We start from the raw sequence: 25,039 nt of genomic DNA, 5'->3' as shown, positions 1-25,039 counted from the left end.
CACACCTACATTTCAGAACCTCTTAAATTTGGCCAACTTTAAGAATCCACATTCCACATTAAACATGGCCAAAGAAACCAAAACAGAAACAAACAAAAAAACTAACATAGTAACAATAACAATGCACACTAACTACACACCACTGTGATATATGTTTCACATGTATTATTATCTAATTCCGTCCTCACAGGAACCACACCAGGTAGGTAACACTGTTGCCTCCATTTTATAGATGAGAAAACTGAAGCCCAGAGAAACTAAGTAATCTGACTACAGCCATGACTGGCAAAACCAGGATCATCTCCGGTCTGCCAGCCCCTCTTACCTGTAAACTGGGTAAGCAAGCACTTGTATGGAAATAGAACTCTGGAGCTTCAGAACTGCCACAAAAAGAATTGAGCCTTAGGGCCAAGCAGTTAAACAAGCAATAACCCTCCCTTGGCCACTCCCTCTCCACAACAAGCCCTCCTGACTCCCCACCCATCACTCACCAAGGCCTTCCACCTACACTGTATGCCATCACACACTGGTAGGACATCACAAGTCTGTGTGTATCAGTACTCTTTCTAAACTCTTACCTACTGCATGCTAAGTACATCCAAATACCAAGTCCTGGCTGTAAGCTCGAGCAAATTTAATATCTTATGCCTCAGCTTCCCAATCCGTAAATTGTGGGTCATAATGTCAAATGCACTAAAGTCAGTCATGTAGTGATTAACTGAGATAATGTACATAAAGTACTTGCCTGACACACTAACATATAGCAAAAACTCAATAAACAATAGCTGCTAACCCAATATATCAACCCTAGGTCCCCTTTATTTTCTCTCAGCCTTGTGTTCCTGAGACTGATAAAAGATGGAATGTCCTCTTACTTATCAGGAGCAGATTGGTAACAGTGGACTGAAGGCCAGGAGTAGAATATTTTGGAGTAAATGAGTCTTTTAGTAACCCTCAAATTGCACCACTTTCACAATTATCTCTTTCCCAACTTTAGGGTCAGCCCTGTTGATTACATATTAGTAAGAAGAGCCTATAATTAACTTAATTCAAAACAACAATAAAATGTCACTCAGCACAGGAACTTGGTCTTAACTTATCAGTGTATCATCAGCCCTTAGAACAGCGTATGGCTCATGGCAGACACTCAAATATTTGTCGAACGAATGAAGGCATAATGGTACCAATGCAGACACACCTTAGCTCATTAGTGAATCTCCACAAAAACAAGCATAATTATCAGATCAATACCAATGTGCCAAGTAACAAAAGTTATTTTCAAAGTTCCCCCAGAATATTTTTCTTTTTTTTTAAGAGCAAACATTGTGTGTGTGTGTGTGTGTGTGTGTGTGTGTGACAAAAAAAATAAATCCAAGCAGGTAATAAAATAAACATTATTTTTTTAAGTGTCCCATCCTGGATTCTCTGTCCTAGAATTTAGTAAACAGTTCAAGTTTAGGTTGCTTCAACAATTCTTCTGGATGCCATGAGATCTCCACCTTATAACCATGTTTCTGTATTTCCGCTCCTAATTGACTGGGGAAGTCATTCTCTACATTGTCATCATCCCAATCATCCTCCCACACATGTGTATCTTCATCTTCATCTAAACCAGCCCAGTCTTCCTCCATGAGTTCCAAGTCTACGGGCTGCTTTTTCTCTAACATGGCGACCCTCTCCACTGAAAACCTCTCAGGCTGAGAGGAAAGTTGGAAATCCCCCTTTCCCCACAGAAGACAGCAACACTGCTGCCACCTCTGAAGCCAGCTCTACCACAGAGCTCTCCTTTCTTTTTTAAAACAAATTGTGTGCTTTCCTTTAAAAACTCTCCAACCAGGGGCTCCTGGGTGGCACAGTTGGTTAAGTGACAACTCTCGGTTTCAGCTCAGGTCAGGATCTGAGATCGAGCCCTGCTTGCAGCTCTGCACTCAGCAAAGAGTCAGCTTCAGACTCTCTCTCTTTCTCCCCCTCTCTCTTTGTTCCCCCCCATGCTCGCTCACTCACATGTGTGAGCAAGCTCTCTCTAAAATAGAAAAATCTTTAAAAACTCTCCAGTGAGAAAAGTTAATTACCAACCTCAGTTCCATTAATCTAGTAAAAATGTTAAAGGAGTCCCATAATAATGCCTCATGTTCATCTCCTCCCTGACATTCAAACAAAAACAAAAACAAACCTAGTAACAATTTAACAATTATCACTTTAGTGATGCTGACTTTTCAGAATTTCTGGAACCATCCGAATTGAAGCCACAAAATGAAATAAGTGCCCGTTAAGAGGTTAATTCTAACACCTAGAAGATAATTATGATCTACTACGGAATACACAGAAGTTCCACTCTCAGCTATGCTTCTAAGCAGCCACATATGAAACCTTGAACAAGGTGTTTAATGTTTTTGTCTCCATTTTCTCATCTGCAGAATAAGAGTAAGTTTACCACATCTACTTCAACAAGTTGTTTTAAGGACCAAATGTACATAAAACGATTTCCAGAACAATAAAGTGCCATACGAATGTAAGCTGTTAAATTTGATATAAACGCCATCAGATTTTAAATTGGTATTTCTACTCATCTTTCTTTTTGTCTCTGCCACTCTTTATATTTCCTAGATCCAAAGATCTGCCAGTACAAAGAAGAACCAGGTCCCACCTACAGTCATATTTCAAACACAGTAGGCCCTCAGTAAATATTTGTTGAAAAAGATGTTTATCCACATATAACAGAAATTTTAAAATTCTGCTATATGCAATACCTTACCTTGTAAAGGTTAAGCAGCAGGTTACCTTGAATAAAATAACAAGTGACGTAACTTACATGAAAGATGCCTGTGGTTTTGTCAAGAGCACCGCCTTCCTTTGTGCATATTACTCAGCCTGGATATAAATATTCACCTGGGTGAATATCACCCAAGGAATGTTCTTCAGTATTTTGGTTTCACTGGAGGCATGCCTTCAGTATAGAAAAGGACTTCCCTTCTCTTTAACACTAGCAGGATTTCTAAAGATGCCGGATTGGTTCTTCTGGTTTTACAGTCTATGCTTCACTTACAGGGAGAACTTCTTGTGGACTTGTGGTCATTTCTCGAATTACCATGTCATTCTTATACTAAATATGAAAAGTTTATTTTTCAAAACCATAAACAGAAAAATATTCTAATATTTATATTTTAAGATTACTAATATTCCACTAAATTTGTCAAATAAAAGCATAGCTGTTTTAAATGCTAAACTTTCTGGTTCCTCTGAATATTATATAAGGCCTCAAAAATAGAATTTAAGCTTATTTGACCTTAGTTAGTTCTTAATTATCTACACATGCATATACACACACAAGCAGGGGTGTTACAGATCGTCCATTAATAATTTATATTAAGCTCTTGGATGATGGTTTTGTACTTACAGTTGAATATGAGTATCCCTAGGATGCAAAATTCTTAATAGTTCAAATCAAATAATGAAACACCTGTAAACACAGTCACCCAACTCAGCCTTACCATTTTTCTTCTCATTTACCCAAAGACATTCTACTGCTGAAATGACTCCTACTTTGTTACAAAAGATGGACTTCGTGTGCTCATTTTTGTCTTTTATGTCTATTATAGCTCAAGGGACATTCCTGAAATTAACACAGGCCATAAAAAAATTGCCCTAATAGTACAGGTGAGAATTTAATCATACTTTGAAAACAAGCCCCCTCACAAGGATTATGAAGTTAACTGTGTAATATTTAAAAGACAGCTATTGTATATATGGGCAACAATCAATCTCATTTGAGGAAAATATAAAGTTCTATCTGAAACAGGAACACTGTACTATCCATTTTATCTACAATGAAAACCAGCGTTACATTACAGCCTAATTCTAATTCCTATAAACCCATCAAAATAAAAAGTGCACTAATTATATAATATTCTGGAATTTACATAGGAAATGATAAAGCAACCCCACGCCACTGTTCAAAGTTGTCACCTTAAGAATGAAAAAAACAGAAAATTCAACATTAGTTTCAGAACCACATTCATGACCTGTATCGTCCTCACTCCTGTGTGCCTTCTTCAAGTTACATTTTTTAACACAATACCAGTTCTGCAGGTTTATTTGAACAGTCTACCAAAGGAACTGAGATCAAGGCAACCTGGTCGGGTGGAAAAAACAGGGGTTTCATGGTCAGAAGACTTAGGTGTGGGGTGCCTGGGTGGCACAGCGGTTAAGCGTCTGCCTTCGGCTCAGGGCGTGATCCCAGCGTTCTGGGATCGAGCCCCACATCAGGCTCCTCCGCTATGAGCCTGCTTCTTCCTCTCCCACTCCCCCTGGCTGTCTCTATCTCTGTAGAATAAATAAAATCTTAAAAAAAAAAAAATTATAAAAAAAAAAAAAAAGACAACAACTTAGGTGTGAATCCAGACTTTGTTCCTCTGGAGTTGTAAGACCTTGAGCAAATATTTAATTCACTAAGCTTAAATTTCTTCATGAGTAAAAGGACAAGACCACCAACCCCGAAAATTATTTTGTAGATCAAATCCCTCAGTTAGTGTTCTGATTACGGCAGATCCCTCATAAAGGGGGTGATGATCTTATCCTATTAAAGTTCAGAAATTATTATGAAGTACCTCATTAAGGGGATCACAAACTGTATGAGAATTATTAGAGCTGCAATACCTTTTTCAGTCTTTTACCAAAAATGTTTTAATATACAAAAATGAAAAATTCACAGAGGTTAGAAAACTTTTTAAAACTGACATTTTTAAATATCAAAATGAAGCTTCAATTATCAACAGTGAAAACGGGTTAATTTTCTAAAAAATGTTTTGGATGCTTGTATTTATTCAAACCTCACATGGTCAAAAATTTGAAAACTTTCTGAAAAGAGCTGTACTTTAGAACCCAGAGACAGCCCAGTTATCTAAACAATGGGCTACATGATACACCACAGTCTCCAGGCAAAGTCACAACAGGATGAGAAAAGAGCCTTCAGCCTCTCTCAGGTTTCCTGGCCTCTGTTATTTTAAAACTTGATCACATAAACATAAACACAGGGGAAAAAAATCCACTTCAGATAAGCGCCATGGGGTTACGATTTATGATCTCTGTTTTTAATACCTTGCATTAATTTACATTAAATATTGCAATAGCTCATTACATTTTCCTTGCTCGTGTTTCTAGACACTAATGAAGAATATATGTATATTACAGTTTTATATAATATATATTTAGAGTTTTTAATCATGATAATCTTTTCTTAAAGTCATTCATTACTTCTGTTACTCTCTTTCAAAATTAGTTTTTGAAAACGAAAATGTAACTCAAACTGGGAGAACAATATGTCACATGGAACATACAAACGCAATAAGCATATCTGCCTAAGACTAAAACGGCTTGTTTACCACTGTGCATATAATTCCTGAGCAACTTAAAGTACTCAAAATGAGCTGGATATTTAAAAGTCAATGAGTTATTTTGAATGGCTGCATTGTTTCAAGCTCTGGCTATAGCCCAAATTGTAATGTTTCAAAAATTAATGATAAAAAACACCAAGGTAATTTTTTCACTAAACAATTTCCAATTGTAAAACCACAACCCAAGATATCTATGAAGTTTAGTTAATTTGTACAGATATGGCGTTTTGCTGCCAACCTTTGTACCATGACCACTCCAGCCCAAGTTCAAGATTCACATTTTATGGTGTGAATGGTTTCAACTAAATCTTAGGAATTTCTAGAACTTTCAAACCCTGACTATATTTAGATACACTGTATCTACAACTTCAGAGCATATCAGCAAATGAAACTTACTTAGCATGCACAGCAATCTGTGAAGCTGGGACAGTGCTCCTAGTTGTTCACTAATATCTGTAGATTAGGATGTAAGCATTCGTCCACCACAACTTTATGCCAAATAAAATATAACCTGTTTTCTTAAACTGTATAGAAATAGCATTTCCCTTTTTTTTTTTTTTTTTAAGATTTTATTTGACAGAAAGAGACACAGCCAGCGAGAGAGGGAACACAGGCAGGGGGAGTGGGAGAGGAAGAAGCAGGCTCCCAGTGGAGCAGGGAGCCTGATGTGGGGCTCCATCCCAGGACCCTGGGAGGAAGGCAGACGCTCAACGACTGAGCCACCCAGGCGCCCCGAGAAACAGTATTTCCGACACGGATGTTCTAGTAATAACCCTACCAAATCATTTTCTACTTAAAATCCCGGAGTTGAAGTATTTTAATAGTTTTAAGGAGTTTTTGGAAATTAACAAATATAAAAAGCTTGTTCAGTAGCCCCTATACAAATTAACATACTCAAAGTACTGGACAACCTAAAGACTAAAATTATAGCGTTTAGAGAGTCCCAACCTAGTCTCCTCCACGATCAAACTATTAATTTAATGGTGGTTGGCACCTGACCCTCTCATCTCAGAACAAGCGGCACTATCCCTACACTGAATTTGAAGCTTGTTTACTTAAAAATATTACGGTGTGTCCAAGTCAGAGTGGGTCCCCTGAGTGCCCTCCTTCTACCTGGGAGCTACAGCAGATACACAAAGGTATCTTTGTGAAGATAAACCCACTAAAGGAGACTCTCAGTGTCCTGTGGAAATGAGAACCAGCCCTGGCACTAGTGAGCCGCCGGCCGGGCCCACCATCACCTGCTTCACCTACACGCGTCCTCGGGAGGTGAAACCAGCCGTCCGCCCCCGGACGGCCCGAGGAAGCCCCGAAGCAGGGCGGGCCGGGACAGCGAGGCCCTGACGCTCACGCCCCGAAGCCGGGCTCCGCGTCACTCACCGGTGCGGACGCGAGGGCAGGTGCGCGGCAGCGAGGCTACCTGTGGCCGGAGCGGTGGAGGGCGGGGTGAAAGGTGATGAAGTCGAGCGAAAAGGGCGACGACGTGGACAAGCTCTGAGACGGGCGACGGCCACCGGGATCCTGCTAGCTTCCTGCTCGGACAGATCCCGGGTCCGTCTCCGCCCGCCGGCCGGCGCCCAGCCGAGTCCCCTGCCCCGCCGCGCGCACGTCACGGCTACGGAGCGCCCAAGGGGGCGGGGGCGCCGCGGGCCGGGGCGGGACGACCGGGCGCGCGGGCGCGCGCTCCGGGAAAGGGCTCTCGGCGCCCGCGGCCGCCCCACCCCTTCGCTCTCCCCGGGCCCGCAGCGCAGAGCCTCCGGGGCTGAGGCGGGCGCGCTAGAGCGCGAGAAGGGACCGCCTCGGGCGCAGCCGACAGTCCTTGTTCCCCCCCCTGCGAGACGGCCTCCTTCGCCGCGGTGGTCTCAGCCCTTGCAAAGCAAGTTCTCTCCGGTCTGGATTCGGTGACCGTGCAGTCCGGCAACAGCAAGAATCTGTTCACGGAGGGAGACGGTTGTTCAGGCGGGGGGGCGAGGACCCCGCGTTTTAGTAGAGGATGGGCAGGAACGACGCCGCGTTGTTGCAGAGGGAAGAACGGCTGCTAACTAGGCTCCGGTCCGGCTCGGCTTGGCGGAGGGGGGACGGGGGCCGCTGGGCTGCGCTGCGGTGGGAGCAACCTTGCTATTCTGCTTTGGGTAGGAGAGGGTCTGAAATGGAAATTTTGTATTTCTCTGGCGGCCGGACCACATTTACTTACTAGAACCCGATCTGTTCTGTCGTTTAAATTTTACTGGTTTTGTAAGTGACATACTGTGAATCATATTTGAAAATTAAATACGAAGTAGCTATGCAAAATTGAATTAGATGATGAAAACACGGGTCGCCTTTACAACGAAAAGAAGCTTAAGAAAAGGCAATGGTAATGATTGATTGTAATGCTAAATGTCTCCGGTGAAAAAAGTTAAAGAGTATCTACACATGAGAATTACACTTTTTTCCTTAAAGTTTCGGAGTAGCAGCTAGGAAACCAGGAAATCTATAAGATTCTGATGAGACAAGTTTCAGATTCTCAGTTTTTCCACGATTCTTTTGGTGGGAAAGCTAAGTTATGGTGAGAAATTTTAGCATACAACTAAAACAAGAAAATACAGGGAATAAAATAGGGAAGTGAGAAAGAGGAAGAGAAACCAAGAGAGGAAATAATTTACAGCAATCACAGAAATTTAATTCCTGATTGCCAGGAGGTAAATCTTAAGTATATAAAACTACATTTAAAAACAAATTGGAAAAAAAGAATAAGGAGAGAGTAATTTCAGTTCACTGTTTTGATTTCATTTTGGATTTAAGATTAAAAGGCTATGGCAGACCAATAGAAGCTGATATAGTTTATTGCGAGTAATAACTTGTGATTTTCTCTCTCTCGCTCTCCTTTTTCCCCACTTCTATTACAGGGTCCCTTTGTTTCAAGCTCCATATATCTCGAATGTATCCAATTCTTCCTAATAGCCACTAACATTATCTTATTTCAAGCCACCATCATTTCAAATTTTGCATACTGGTTTAGCCACCTAACCATTTAACCAGGCTGCAATCCTGTCCCCTTCTAATCCGGTCTCTACATTGCCACCAGGTTTATATTTTATAAAAGTCTACATACTCCTCTTTTTAAACTCCTGTAGTGATATTCTACTACCCTTAGTATAAAATCCAAATTAATTAAGATGTGTTATGTGATCCTTATACTGTTTTTGTTGAAGAAGCACAGTGGGGATTTCTCTTGCCTTTTCTCTTAATTGCATTTTAATGCCTTTTCATTGTTCCTCAGTTCATCACTGTCCTAAATCCCCCCTTAAGCTGTCCTAAACCGGGCTTCTTCACACAGTTACTTGCTTGTCTTTGGAATCATTTGCATTTTGGACCACTGTCTCAGCCCTGCTTACCTATCCAATCTCATTTCCACCCACTGCCTTTCTCCATTTCTTGTACTTTACACAAGCCATTTTGAAGTGCTGATGTGTTCAGAAAAGACAGTTATGCCCTTTTTGATATTGGAGTGTTGCCAGGCTAAATCCAATGAATCCTTTAGAACAAAAACTATTTGTCCCCTCTAAGAAGTTTTCCCGGGGCACCTGATTGACTCAGTGAGAAGAGCATGCAGCTCTTGATCTCAGGGTGGTGAGTTCAAGCCCCACCTTGTGTGTAGAGATTACCTAAATAAAAAAATAAACTTTAAAAAAGGGAAAAGAAAGAGAAGTTTTCATTAACCCCCTTATCCAAAGCTTAGGTGCAATTTGGTGGTCTTTTTCATCTCTCTCTTGGCACTCGTTGCACATACCTCTTCCAATACTTATTTCACTATTGATACTTTACGTATCCCGCAACTGTCACAGCATCTAAACTCTTCACACTGCCTCTGCTCTTTCTAGTCCGTTCTCTTTCCACTCCTAGAGTTATCCCTCCTCTTAAATCTGATTATGTCATCTCCTCTACCAAATCCTGATGACTTTCAAATCAGTTAAAACTCATTTATATGATTACAGAATCCTTCACAATCCTGAACTTACCCTGACTGCAAACATGCCCAGTCCTTTTATAATGCTCCTCTCAGTCATCAAAACTCAGTCTGTTATTTCCTTTGTCCTGACTCTGGCAGAATTTGTTTTTCTTTTCTCTGTTTTCCAAAACACCCACTTTACACCTATATTGTAGCACTTATTAAATGGTATTATCATTACATTTTTATATTTATGTTTCCCTCTAACAACTCTCCGAAATACTAAGCTTTTTCATTAGAAATTTTGCCTATTATTCTTTTCTTATTCCTAGAGATGAACACAATACCTCGCTCACTGAATTATAGTAACTGCTGAAATGTATTGAATGTTGCATGCTTGTACTATACCAAGCACTTTACATAAATTATCCCAATAAATTCTCAGAGGCCTATAAGGTAATACAATGAGGATGTGCTTTTTGCCTGCCTAGCTTCTTAAGTCCCATTCTATTTGTGGAGAATTCTTAATTTTTTAAAAAAAAATTTTTTTAAGATTTTATTTATTTATTTATTTATTTATTTATTTATTTATTTATTTATTTATCAGAGAGGGAAAGTGGCAGACAGAGGGAGAAGTAGGCTCCCCACTGAGCAAGGAGCCCAATGCAGGGAGCCCAATCGGACTCAATCCCAAGGACCCTAGGATCATGACCTGAGCTGAAGGCAGATGCTTAACCAACTGAGCCACCCAGGCGTCCCAAGAATTCTTAATTTTGAGTCTTGGTGGGAGCAGGGCCCACCTCACACTTTGGAAATTGAGTTTGGCCAAAGACCTTCTCCCCATTATCTGGCTACTATGGCATAGTGATGGCATGAGACCTAGGTTAGCTCAGTTGGATGCTCTCACCTGAAACTTGATATCTGGACAACATGATGCAAACAGAGATAGAGATAATTCACAGTGGTGTAGATAACTGTGGCAACCTAGGTCTGGTCACGACAGTGCTGACAGTGTCATCCTAAATGAATGGTCCTGCACATCTTACACAATTCTCCATCATCCCCAGTGATTGTGTGAGCTACATGATACTTTTCCAATACATTCTTCTGGATAATTTAGCCAGAGTTTGTTTCCGTTGCTTTCAACCAAGAACCCCAATTAATATAGAAAAGTTCTATCATTATCCCTATCTTACAAAAAGGAATAAATAGGTGCTCAAGTGCTTAGTTAATGAATTAGTGAAGTATTTGCAACACTATAACTTCTAAAAGAAATGTTTTCATTGCCTCAGTTATCAGTAAGGTTGCACTAATAGTAATCATCTGGAATTTATAGGGAAATAAATTACAGGAAAGAGGCAGATCCCTAAAGAGATAGTCTTGGGATTTTTTCCTTAGGATATATCGTAGCCCATCTTCATACATCATCAACATCTGCATCTCCCATACTTTATCATGAAAAACTAATGTTTGATGATCCCTGTAAAGTCATAAATGATTTTGTTAAAAAGATTGAATGATGTTTTAAACATCATTCCTGAACTTACCCTAGAAAGAAAGTAGCCTAATATATTTTAGAAATATTTTCAATATAAAAGACTAAAATTAAGGCTGAAATATCATTTATCAACAGATACTTTGTCGGATTTTTTTTCGTGGAGTCCAACGTGGGCCTTGAACCCACAACCCTGATATCAAGAGTCGGGCGATTAATTGACTGAGCCCCAACAGGTACTTTAAAATTTTTTTCTTTTTTTTTTTTTAAAGATTTTATTTATTTATTTGACAAAGATAGAGACAGCCAGTGAGAGAGGGAACACAGCAGGGGGAGTGGGAGAGGAAGAAGCAGGCTCATAGCGAAGGAGCCTGATGTGGGGCTCAATCCCATAACACCGGGATCACACCCTGAGCCGAAGGCAGACGCTTAACTGCTGTGCCACCCAGGCGCCCCTAAAATTTTTTTCTTAACCAGATCACCACACATTTTTTATCATTCTGTCTCCTGGAAATTTCTGTAACTATGGTTTCCCTTATTTAAACTCCCAACTAGCTTTTCCTGAATTGTTCTAGTAGCATTATACTTAAAACTGAAACAATGCACAAGTGTGACCAAAGATCATCACCTCAAACACTTAACTGTCAAATGTCTTAAAAACAATCTTCCAAGGGCACCTGGCTGGCTCAGTCAGTAGAGTACGCAACTCTTGATATCAGGCTTTTACATTAGAGCCCCACGTTGGGTGCAGAGATTACTTAAAATCTTAAAAAGAAAAAATCTGGGGTGCCTGGGTAGCTCAGTCAGTTGAGCGCCCAACTCTTGATTTCTGCTCGGGTCATGATCTCAGGGTCTCGAGATTGAGCCCCACTTCAGGCGCCACACTCAGTGGGGAGTCTGTTGGGGTTCTCTCTCTCCCTCTCCCTGTAGCCCTCCCTCTACCCCTCCACACATGCTTTCTCTCTCTCTCTCTCTCTAAAATAAATGAATCTTTTTTTAGAAAAATCTTCCATCTAATTTGCCATATTCAGTGATCTTCAGCTCAATGCAGTAATTTGTAAAAGGACAAAGAAGAGTCAGTTATTTTTTTCAGACTTAAATGGGTTAGATGTAACCTGACCAAATTGTAGAAATTAAAAGAAAGCAAATGAGTGAAGGCATTCTGGAAGTGCAGAATTACATTTAAACGTATATAAATGAAGTGAATAGTGTGAGAAGGAAACAGGTTCCAGGTCTGGCTCTCCAGGCCTGTGACCTGTATAAGTCATTTGATCTCACTGAGACTCAATTTACTCATCAATAAAATAGCAATGATAATAATACCTCCTGCTCAGGGAAATGATTAAATAAGAGAATGAAAAAATGAAAGCATTTTGCAAACTAAAAAGAAGTTTACAAACAACATAGTACCAATCCCACCAATAGGTAATGTAAACAAATACATTTAAAAGAATACACCCATGATTAATTTTGAATTTGCTACATGCTAGAGAAGTTTGTAAATATATATATATATATATATATATATATATATATATATATATATATATATATTTGAGCAAGAAAAAAAATCTTTAAAAATAAAATCAATGCTAAAACTTATTTGAAATTAGCTTTGTTTTAAACAGTATAGTTAGTATAAGAAGTCAATTATAGAATTTCTTTTTATGGGGCGCCTGGGTGGCACAGCGGTTAAGCGTCTGCCTTCGGCTCAGGGCGTGATCCCGGCGTTATGGGATCCAGTCCCACATCAGGCTCCTTCGCTATGAGCCTGCTTCTTCCTCTCCCACTCCCCCTGCTTGTGTTCCCTCTCTCGCTGGCTGTCTCTATCTCTGTCAAATAAATAAATAAAATCTTTTAAAAAAAAAAAAAAAGAATTTCTTTTTATATTGTTTTGATGAATTCTGAGTACTAAAAAATTCATAGAAACTTATGTAAAAACATATAACTTCTAAAAATTGTTCCTAGGCTACAGAAGTCTTCCTGCTATAGTTTAGGAATATAATGAGAAAAGTAGTTGAATATCTGTTTTTCTTGCATATTACAAATAAATGATTACACTTGAATTTATGGGTATTATCTAATTTTAAAAATCAAATGAACAATTTAAAGAAGCTTTGAGAAAGTAGAAAAACAAGACCAAATTAAATTTTAAGACAGGAAACCATAAATATATATGTTATAAATAGATGATCTGCATAAAGAATTCAGGGTCGCAATTCAGAAAGTTCCATTCTCCAAATCCTACATAAGTAGTTCAGAAAATACACCAGGGGCGCCTGGGTGGCACAGCGGTTAAGCGTCTGCCTTCGGCTCAGGGCGTGACCCCGGCGTTATGGGATCGAGCCCCACATCAGGCTCCTCTGCTATGAGCCTGCTTCTTCCTCTCCCACTCCCCCTGCTTGTGTTCCCTCTCTCGCTGGCTGTCTCTATCTCTGTCGAATAAATAAATAAAATCTTTAAAAAAAAAAAAAAGAAAATACACCAAAAAGGGGCGCCTGGGTAGCGCAGTCGTTAAAGCGTCTGCCTTCGGCTCAGGGCGTGATCCCAGCGTTATGGGATCGAGCCCCACATCGGGCTCCTCCACCATGAGCCTGCTTCTTCCTCTCCCACTCCCCCTGCTGTGTTCCCTCTCTCTCTGGCTGTCTCTGTCAAATAAATAAATAAAATTAAAAAAAAAAAAAAAAAGAAAATACACCAAAGAATTAGTGGTGTTTAAAATCTGCAAAATTATATTTTTATAAATCCCTACTTGGTTATAAGTTAATCATTTTCTGTGATTGGTTGGTACGTTCTTAGTTAGACATTATCATTAATATGATTCAACCCTTAGATTGAATTTAATGCCCACTGAGATATTTTGTGCAGATCTTTATGTTAGTACACTTCATATTATACTGAATGTCTTCTTTACACGTCTGTGAGCTCACTGAGATATTACCTATCTTTGGACATCTAGAATCAGCCTGAGCATAAAAGGCATGCACTCAGTACATACTTGTGGAATGGAACTGAGCTGAACGAACTTGAGCTCTGGCATGTCCATACTCTTGAGAGTGGAGGTCCTTCAGAAATGAGTTTTTTAGGACGTTTTAAAACTTTGTCATTAGAGATGAGGGGCTTTGCCCAATTCTCCATGGGAATATGGAATTTCAATTTAAATCACTATTCCACAGATGATTCAATATTTATAAAGAATATATACATTTTATCTAATTTTTCTAAAATGCAATTTCACAATACTTATCATTTTTATTTTCACCAGTTATCCTTCAGTTTCACGTGTTAAACATTTATGATATTGCTATCTTATAAACAATGTCAAAATGAAAATAAATCGTATCTTCTCTAAAAGTTATGAATTAAATATTCAAAGTTGATATTATACAATATAAAATTACTATATATAATATTTAAAAACAACAAAAGATTGGTGTGGGGAGTACTGTTTAAACAAATCCGTGATACACAACAGTCTTCTGAAAAAAATGCTTGTTGAATAAATGAAAACACTGGTAGTGGCTGTTTTCTTGCTTTAAAAATAGTAGTTTCTTGAAATAGCTCAAGGAAGTATCAAGTAATCACTGACCAGGAAGTGTCTAATATGTCAGTTAAATATTATCCTACAGTTAACAATAAACGTAAGTTTGAAGAGAACAAAGTATTAAATGTCTTCACAGAGTAATAACCTGAGTTCAGTCACATAGGCTTTATTGAGATTTACCAAATGATTATTATATTAGTTAGCCTTTGCTGTGTAGCCAACCAAATCTCAATGGCATATAACAAAAAGCATTGATTTTTCTCCTGGGCAAGTGTATAGTTCTCCTGGGACAACTCTAATTCAGGCTGCTGGTAAATTCAGCTCTGTTGTAGTGTCTCATTCTGGGGTTCAAGATGAAGGTCCAGTGATACTCTCCTCGGGTCAGAGGTCAGAAACATACTGTGTCTCTTAAAGTCTAAACTCAGAATTGGCACACTGCTACTTCTGCCCACATTCCATTGGCCAGAGAAAGTCAGATGAGCAAACCCAGCATCAATGGGCAGGATGAATAGTCTTATCATGAATGTGTAGGTAATGAATGCTTGCTCAACAATAATCAGATAATCTAAATAATTTATCTAGTTTATTAGTTATTCAAAATGATGTATTAAAAAGGGTTAGAAGATTAAGAAGAGGTATGTGGCAGGCTTTGGGATGCTGGTGATGTTCTATTTTTTACCTCAGTGGTGATTACACAGGTGGGTTCCCTTGGCTATATAATCATTGAGCTATACATTCATTCCTAATCTGTATAATTCATGATATACTTCAAAAAGAAGCTTATATTTAAAAAATTAAAAATGTTCAGTATTTTTTTTAGGTTTCTGAATTTTTAGTTACTTTCTCTTAGAAAAGTCATGAATGACATGATTCTTGAATAGAAAAGTTCTTTTTTAAAAATAGGGTGAGATGAGACACCTGGCTGGCCCTGTCAGTAGAGCATTCAATTCTTCATCTCGGGGTTGTGAGTCCTATGTTGGGGGAAAAGCTTAACGACTGAGCCACCCAGGCACCCCTAGAAGAAAGGAGCATTAAACAGAATATGTAGAAACTTATAAGCTTGCCTTCTACATAATTTATTTCATTAATTAATTACTTAGCCTCCTACTATGTATTACATACTGCTAAGTGCTGGGGATATAATGGTGAGCAAAAAGAGACACAATCTGCCTTGTGTAGCTTTCTTTTCTTTCTTTTTTTAATTTTAATTTTATTTTTTTTGAAGATTTTTATTTCTTTGTTTGACAGAGAGAGAGACAGCGAGAGATGGAACACAAGAAGGGGGAGTGGGAGAGGGAGAAGCAGGCTCCCAGCAGAGGAGCCTGACATGGGGCTCGATCCCAGAACGCTGGGATCATGCCCTGAGCCGAAGACAGACATATAACGACTGCGGCACCCAGGCGCCCCCAAACTGAAATTTCAGAAATAAATATTTAGTAATATGATTTAACATATGACAAGATAGAAATGTTCTACTATCAAAAAGGATTTTTAATAAATGATGCTGGCAGAATGACTATCTGGAGGAAAATAAAATTCTCAAGACAATAACCCATGTATCTCTTGTATTATACACAAATAAATGACAGTTTTATTACTTACATTCGAAAAAAAATCTTGTGAGAAACATGTGACTATATGTATTGTCATGAGTCAAGAAGGAGCTTGTTATTCAAGACTGAAAACTCAGAAAATGAATAAAAATAAAAATTTTGGTATGAAAAATATACTACCAAGTCTATAGACAAATAATAGATTATGAAAAGATACACATATAACATAGATGACAATGTAATATGCATAAGGCTTAAGTATTAATAGAAAAAAAGAAAAAGATTAATACTACTCTAATGGAAAAATGGACAGATGATAGGCACAGCCATTACAAAAAAAAAAAAGCCCAAACTTTACAGATCAGGGAAATGCAAATCAAAGTAATAATGAAACAGAGCTATTCTATGACCCAACAATTGCACTACTGGGTATTTACCCCAAAGATACAGAGGTAGTGAAACAAAGGGGCGCGTGCACCCCCATGTCCATAGCAGCAATGTCCACAATAGCCAAACTGTGGAGGAGCCAAGATGTCCATCAACAGATGAATGGATAAAGAAGATGTGATGTGTGTATATATATATATATATATATATATATATATATATATATATATATATATACACATACACACACACAATGGAATACTACTCAGCCATCAGAAAGGATCAATACCTACCATCTACATCAACATGGGTGGAACTGGAGGGTATTATGCTAAGTGAAATAAGTCAATCAGATGGTTTCACTCATGTCGGAATATAAGAAATAGTGCAGAGGAATATAGGGAAGGGAGGGAAAACTGAAGGGAAGAAATCAGAGAGGGAGACAAAGCATGAGAGACTCTGGACTCTGGGAAACAAGCTGAGGGTTGCTGGAGGGGAGGTGGAGGGATGGGGTAACTGGGTGATGGGCATTAAGGAGGGTACATGATGTGGTGACCACTGGGTGTTATACACAACTGATGTATTATTGAACACTGTATCTGAAACTAGTGATGTACTATATGTTGGCTAATTGAATTTAAACAAACAAAAAACTAAAGTAATAATGAAAACAGCTTTATATGCACAAGACTTATGAAAGTAAAGAGAGCTATGATACTTATTGCTGTTGGGGATGCAGAAAAAAATATATTTTCATAAATTGCTGGAGGAAATGTAAATCATTTGGAATACAAGCTGATAATATCTATAAAAACTAAAAATACATATTATCTTTCATCCAGCAATCCCTGGGAATACATTCCAAAGAAATAAAACTACCAGTGTATAAAGAAATAAACACAAGAGAATATATTACATGCTCACAGTTGCAAAAAACTGGAAACAAAAGCAAATGCCCGATAGTAGTGTGGTAGTCACTTAAGTTGCTAAAAGAGTATTTGTCTCATTCTGGAAATATGATAAGAGTGAACTTCTTTATTCCTTTTGAAATTAGGAGTGTCACCTAACCAGCTTTGGCTAGTACAGTGTGAATGAGGTGATGTGCCCCTTCTGGGTAGAAGCTTTAAGTCACTGTGCTGCTCACCATGTTCTCGTCCCACTCTGTAGCGGCCATTGAAACCTGTACCAGTCTAGAGCTTCATCAGCCTGGTAGCTGAGTAACTAATAAGCAGAACTCTCCTCCCTTCCTCATTTGGACATGTAGCATGGCCAAAGAAAGAAAACTTTTTTGGGAGGGTAAGCTGCTAAGATCTTGTAATCGTTAACAATAGCATTCACCAAGCATATCAGGACTGATAGAATAAAGGGATAAATAATGGCCCATCATATAACTGACTTTGATTATACTAGATAGCTTGGATAGATTTTCATAAGATATTGCTGACACAAAAGAAGGATACTGAAAAATGTTTATATAATTATCCCAGTTTTTATAAGGAAACAATACATCTTTATACATATATTACTATATGTAGAGATTATATGAACACGGGGAATAATACGAAAACAAAGTTGTTAAAATAGGTCATAAAGGAAAGATAAATCCAGACCATATTAAAGAAGAGCAAAGCTATGCGGTGTGACCACATGCCTCAGTTATTCACGTTTAATTACAAATAAAGTACTATTGAGTAGATATGATCAAGTAATTTCACAAAGTATTTCATTGATTCCAAGATGTTCTGATGCTTGGAGCTTTCTCAGTCTTACCTGCATCAGGAGGTTTTCACACACCTGACTGAAAATGCTATCAAGAAGAAACACATTAGTGTTTCTCGAAAGTGTGGTCTTGCCAGGAAATTAGAAATGCAAATTTACAGGTCCCACTGAAGACAATCCTGAATCAGAAACTGGGGATGGGGCTCAGTAAATGTCTTTTATCAAGACTTTCAGGTGATTCTGATGCAAACTTGTCACTTACTTGATAAAATGTAACTTTAATTCAGAGGTTAAAATGTTTTCCAAAAAATCTAATCTTAGAAATAAGGTAAATGATGGGGTGCCTGGGTGGCTCAGTCATTAAGCATCTGCCTTTGGCTCAGGGCGTGATCCCAGCGTTCTGGGATTGAGCCCCACATCAGGCTCATCCACTGGGAGCCTGCTTCTTCCTCTCCCACTCCCCCTGCCTGTGTTCCCTCTCTCGCTGGCTGTCTCTGTGTCAAATAAATAAATAAAATCTTAAATAAAAAAAAGAAATAAGGTAAATGATCATTTTAACACACTGTCCTCTTTGCTAATTCCATTTGGCAAATGCTTTTCTTACTTTGAATATAAATTCCCAATGATCAGATCTGATTGGCTTTGTTTTTCATCTGGTAGGTCATACTACTACAAACTTTCCTTGAAATTAGGTGTCCACCTTAAACCCAAATTAGCTAAGACAAAAGGAGACGTAATGAAGAGAGCAAGTGATATAAAACACAGCTAGGTTACAGGTGCTTTGGACAGTTTCTCTAAGAAGTGTGTTTAGAAATGTCAGGCAACAATAGACCTAGTAAAACTGTTTTAATTTTACTTTGGTAAGGTAGTTTTCCTGTTAAGACAATAGAATATTGATATTTTATGCTAATTTTACTTTTTTATTGTTTATATTTTAAAAATAAAATGCTTTGGGGACACCTGGGTGGCTGTCAGTTAAGCGTCTGCCTTTGGCTCAGGTCAAGATCCCAGGGTCCTGGGATTGAGTCTCACGTTGGGCTCCTTTCTGTGGGAAGCCTGCTTCTTCCTCTTGTGCTCTCTAACAAATAAAATCTTAAAAAATATATATAACACTTTGGTGTTTAAAATTTTTAAGTATTTTTTCTTTGGTAGTTTCACGTTTTATAATTTTTTTGTTTTGTTATTTTTTTATTTGTTTTAGATTTGTTTATTTGAGAGAGAGAACATGAGTGAGAGAGCACGCAAAGGAGCATGAGCAGGGAGAGCAGCAGAGAAAAAGGGAGAAGCAGACTCCCCGTTGATCAGGGAGCCAGATGTGGGGCTTGGTCCCACGACCCTGAGATCATGACCGAAGCTGAAGGCAGACACCCAACTGACTGAGCCACCTAGGCACCCTAATAATTTTTTAAAAATCAATTTTCTGTCAATAGTATCTTCAGCTAATCATTTTCTGTCAATTTTGCAGTTGTATATTGCATTGATATTTAAGTATTTTTTCAAATCTGCACTTTAATATTACTGAATTCGGTTTTTCATTTTTTTTCTGAGTAAGCTCTATGCCTAAGCTTGAACTCAAGACCCTGAGATCAAGAGTCACATGCTCAACCAACTGAGCCAGCCGGGCATCCCTACATTTACGTATTTTTGATAATCATCTGTTCATAAAGAAAACCACCAAGTTTTGACTGGAACAAAGGAACATTCTTTCCTGTTCTTACTGCATTTTTTTTTTTTTTTTTTAATGATCTCTACACCCACCATGGGGCTCAAACTCACAACCCTGAGATCAAGAGTTGCCTGCTCCAGCGACTGAACCAGCCGGTCATCCCTTGTTTCACATTTCTAAAAGGAACTTTTCAAATGAAATATCCGAATTATGTCTTATTGTTTTAGCATTCCTATGATCATAGGCATAATTGTATCCTATACTCTAGCTATAGTAATTCATAATTACTAGAGTACAGGCTTGTGTTTATTCTTGGCCCCCTCTAACACTTTCATTCTTGCCATTGGGATCTTGTCAACATTTATAGTTGATCATGTTATTCCTTTGCTTAAAATGCTTCAGTGACTTTTTGGATAATGACCAAAATTTTGAACATGTCTTCAAGGCACTGCATGATCAGGTCCCAGCTTACCCTTCCACCTTACTCTTACCTCCAGTTATACAGGCCTTCTTTAATTTTATTTTTAAAATTATGGAAATGTTTAAACATACTAAAAAATAAATTCTATGATCCCCCATGCAACAATTTCCAAAATAAAGATTTAGCTACATTTCTTTTCTTTTTTTTTTTTTTAAAGATTTTATTTATTTGAAGAAGAGAGCATGAGAGAGCACATGCAGTGGAGAGAGGGAGAAGCAGGCTGCCCATCGAGCAAGGAGCCTGATGCAGGGCTTGATCCCAGGACCTGGGGATCATGACCTGAGCCAAAGGCAGCCACTTAGCTGACTGAGCCACCCAGGCACCCCAGCCATATTTCATTCTAAGAAAATATGGACATCTTATTTATTTTCATCGTCTTTTATTTAGCCAGGCTAACCTAGATTCTAGGGTGAGATGGTAGGTATGTCCAAAGCCCAGCCTTGCTGGGGAATCTAGTTCTTTGGACCTCAGTCTGTTCCTCTGTAAACTGGGAGTAATAACAGTACATACTTCATATGGTCATTGTGAAGAATGAATTCATACATTTAAAGAGCTGAGAACTCTGTCTGGCATATATAGTAGGTGCTTAATAAATGAGGCCATTATCATTTAGGACAGTGATACATCTCTCTACCTCAGGGTCTTTCCACAGCCAACAAGTACTAGTCTTCACTTGGCCTCTCAGACTTTGTTCAGTTTGTCTACCAATAATTCAAATGTAACATCTTCAGGAAAGACTTCCCTAACCTCCCCAGATTGGGCTATATTGTCTTAATATGCTTTATGCTTTTCCTGCATGGAACTTACCTGAAATTAATTAGTGAGGCTGATTAACAAACATCTCCAGTACACTGGAAGGAAGCTCCACAAAGGGAAAAGATGGTATCTGTTTGGCTTCCTGTTTTAAATCCCCAACACCTACTACAAAATTAGGTACTCAAAACATTTATTCAACATTTAAGGATCAATTTCTTTTCTAATTTGTGTTGGATCAAATCCTCTATTATCAATATGTTTACAGCTAATTAGGATACATATAGTAAGTTTTATAACAGACTTAAACAACTTGTTTCCAGTTATTTGAGGGATTAAAAATACTAAATGTGTATTAACAAAGAATACTTTTTTGCACAGATTTCTTTAAAAAAATGCTTCTAGGTACGAAGTTTGTCTGCTACAGTTTAATTCTAAAGTAAATGATGGAGTGAGTCAGGGAAGGTGTAAGCTAGCAGTTAAATTGTTCAGATATAAACAGAAGGAAAAACCTCCAGATAATCTTTCAATTCACTTTTTTTTTTTTAAGTTTATTTAAGCGATCTCTACACCCAACGTGGGGCTTGAACTCACGACCCCGAGATTAAAAGTTGCATGCTCTTCCAACTAAGCCAGCCAGGCACCCTTTCACTTTCATATTTTTACACAATTTCTACCTGTATATGAATTTAGGGGACTTGATGTTCTTACAAAAGATTAGTATCATCAAATCTTTTTTCCTAAAAAAAATCCATGTATACAAGAATTAGATTTGTATTTTTTCATTGCAATGATTATAGAAAAATGCTTCTCATGAAACTTCATTTCCCCAAAACACTAGTCACCTATTTTCAAGTTTCCAAATCATATACCCAACTATCAGTTAAATATAAAAAAACCTCAGATAAGTTTCAGAAGCGCTGCTTAATGTTCAGTTCACAAAAACCCCAAATAGTTAATTCTGTCTTTTGATGGGTAGTATTTATAAATAAGACTGGAGAACAAGTCCAGGAGACAAAGAGGAGGATATATAGATAATTCTGTATCTAGCATGCTGAGTTCTGTATTTTCCTCGTTTAATCATTTTGCAAATTAGCAAATTAAAAGATTGAAGAATGAGTTTGGTTTAAATGCTTTCCAAACTTATTTGATGACAGAACTTAGTAATACGCCTTAAAACCAGAGTTATCAAATATAATTTTGAGGATTGCTAATCTGGCTGCATTAGTCAACTAGTCCAAAATCCTATTAAGAATATAGAACCTTGACTATAGCAGTCCCATAACTACTGGTGACCATTAACAGTTCACAAGCCAGCCATTTAATAAATTCATTTTAGAACCTTATCAAGAGTTAATGTGTTTTACCTTATGATTTGCAGAATTTACTTACTTCCTTTTGAAAAATGAGGTTGTCTGCCAGTCTCTAGACTTTGAGTAACTTAGTAATTTTCTTTATAATTCCTCAAGGTTTAGTACAGCAATTTAATAACTTCGCCAATCAAGTTCTTAATGAGAATGGGGGAGGGGCGTTAATGTGGTATCTTGAAGCATTTGAGAGCAGAAAATGCAGACAAGCCTTATTACATTTGGGACCAGCAACGTGAAAACTGTCAGGAACATATATTGATCCTTTTAAATCAGTGGCTTTATACTAGAATTACTCAAGGAATTATCTGAAAATATATGGCACTACTGGAGTTGACTAGGTATTATGTAAAGTTCCCACGTTTCTAGATAAAAATCCTTGTTTTGGGTAGTATGTTCCTCACTGTAATCATTTGCAATAAGGATAGTTTAACTGTTATTTGTAATGAAGATGGTAAAGACCTCTTAACTTCTAACTTTTTTCTGTTTTCAGGCCATGGGTCTATGCTATCCTATCCTTCTCTGAGTATATTACACTCTATTTCCTTAATAGTAGTTTAGGGTACTGTACCATTATTCCTTGATCTGGTTTATCAGAAATTAAGATGGTAGGACTACTTCTCCCCAGGGCACACATTTGTTCCATTTGATCAACCAATTCTTCCTCTGTGGTTAAAGTGAAGTTTCGAAGGGTAGTTTTCATAACCCTTTTGTCTTCATCCTGGGAGTAGGAAAACCAACAAATGTACCAGAAGTCCTGCTGGAGTATTTCAGAACATTCTTTAGATTACATGTCCCATTCCAATACAGTCTGGTCTGCCTCTGTGAATTTGGTTGTCTTATTGGTAAACTATCCATTTATGTTAACTTGGCTAGACAGTCTGTAGTATGCCCCTAGAATAATCTCCTTCCTCTCCTTTAGTTCTCCAAGTGATCTACAGCATTATCTCTTTTAGACACACAGCACTACATTATCTCATCTCTTAAGGGTTCTGTTACTTCTAACCAAGTTATTCTTCTATAATTGTATTCTACAATTGTATAACTGTATTTGTTCTGTTTAGTAATCCTTTTTTTAAAGATTTTATTTATTTGACAGAGAGAGAGACAGCCAGCGAGAGAGGGAATCCAAGCAGAAGGAGTGGGAGAGGAAGAAGCAGGCTCCCAGGAGGAAGCCCGATGTGGGGCTCGATCCCAGGACCCTGGGATCAGGCCCTGAGCTGAAGGCAGACACCTAACGACTGAACCACCCAGGCGCCCGTTTAGTAATCTCTAACCCAAACGTAGGGCTAGAACTCATGACTCCAAGATCAAGACTCATATGCCCTAATGACTTAGACAGTCAGGTGCCCCTATATTCCAGTAGCATTACTCCACCAACCTTTAATCGTATATATTAAAATATATTATTTATTATTCTTGTTCAGTGCATTGTCTGAGACTTCAGGTTCAATTTTTCATTTCTAGGAAGCTGAAACTTATTCTTTTTATATCTTACAGTCTACAGAGATCATAGGTAGTTTTTTTAAAGAAAAAAATACTGAATTTATTTTGGTGACTTAAGAAATAGTTATTTTAACCTTTCAAATAAAACTCCTACTAATTGACTAATACTTTAAGCACAGGTTACTATTTAACTGATTTAAATTTATGTGAACTTGAAATAATACCATTAAGTTTTCAGCTGTCGTGGCAACATCAAAAGGAAACGACCAGTTAAATGCCACCTTTGCTCCTAAACTACCGAGAGCTAAGACACATACAAATTTTATGGCAAGTAATCTAAAACTCTTCTAAAAATGATTAACCGTTACCCTATCCAACAAGAAAGCAAATACAACAGACCGATCTAATTAGTTAAGACACCAGATACTCAACATGCAGTTTCAGTGTCTAGTAACAAACCTCTGAACTGTAAAATTTCTTTCACAACTTCTAAGTACTAATACATTTTAAAAGGTTGATATCCACTTTAAACTATATATAGAAGTACCAAAGTACACAATTATCAAGAGACTGTGCATGTAAACCAAAATTTCTCAAGTCTAGATTTGGAGCTCAACCTGGCAATCTCCAAAGATTCTACATATACCAAAGTCAATGCATAACTTTAAAAAATAGAATTTTGCATGGGATGGGAGAAGTATGATTAAATAGCTGGATGCTCTACCTCTAGAAAGTTGATAGACATCAATCTATATTTTTCATGTCAAAATGTGATTGACTTGAGTTGGCCCAAGAAACAAGTTATCTTTTTACCATATCAAAAATAAGAATGCAAATGTAACCACTAGAAATTAAAACAAAAACAAATACTTTAGAATAGTTTTTTCAGTACCTTCAAATTCTGACAAAATACAGTACATTAAAAAATTAAATATGCCAATTTTGCTTACTGCTATCAGATTTTAAAAATAATTTTCATTTTTTTGTCCATATTCAGTAAGTAATAAAATTAAACTTTTTTTTTTTTTTAAGTAGGCTCCACGCCCAGTGTGGAGCCCAATGCAGGGTTCAAATTCATGACCCTGAGATTGAGACCTAAGCTGAGATCAAGAGTCAGACACTCAACTGACTGAGCCACCCAGGCGCCCCAAGCTCTTAATTTTACTTTTTCATATCTAAGCTAATAGCTCTAGGGTATTCCTGAAAAAGAAATAATGTAATCTGAAATTAAAAATGTTAAAATAGTCAAAGTAACAAATCTGTAATTGATACCACTAATGGTGACCTTCCTTAAACTTACATTT

General features: G+C 37.9%; 2 protein-coding genes across 12 annotated transcripts in view; both read right to left on the bottom strand.

The window, feature by feature from the left end:
• MYO6 (myosin VI) overlaps window positions 1–7,012 on the bottom strand; it is a 138,400-nt gene extending 131,388 nt beyond the window's left edge. For 9 of the 11 annotated variants that reach the window (XM_044387107.3, XM_026507044.4, XM_026507046.4 and 6 more), the window contains exon 1: window positions 6,774–6,990. The gene's annotated coding sequence lies outside the window, so the exon portion shown is untranslated. Of the gene's footprint in view, window positions 1–6,773 lie in introns of all 11 variants that reach the window. The other 2 variants (XM_057303875.1, XM_044387105.3) reach the window with 1 other exon arrangement.
• On the bottom strand, window positions 1,298–1,759 carry LOC113261105 (SEM1 26S proteasome subunit). The gene has a single exon (XM_026507054.4). It carries the CDS (start codon window positions 1,665–1,667, stop codon window positions 1,431–1,433), a length of 237 nt encoding a protein of 78 aa, XP_026362839.2. The 5' UTR covers window positions 1,668–1,759; the 3' UTR covers window positions 1,298–1,430.
• Window positions 7,013–25,039: the final 18,027 nt, after the last annotated feature.

The sequence above is a fragment of the Ursus arctos genome, unplaced genomic scaffold (genome assembly GCF_023065955.2).
Source record: "Ursus arctos isolate Adak ecotype North America unplaced genomic scaffold, UrsArc2.0 scaffold_29, whole genome shotgun sequence".
Classification (NCBI taxonomy): Eukaryota; Metazoa; Chordata; class Mammalia; order Carnivora; family Ursidae; genus Ursus; species Ursus arctos.
The sequence above is the reverse complement of the archived record's forward strand: the minus strand, read 5'-3'. Positions and strand labels throughout refer to the sequence as shown.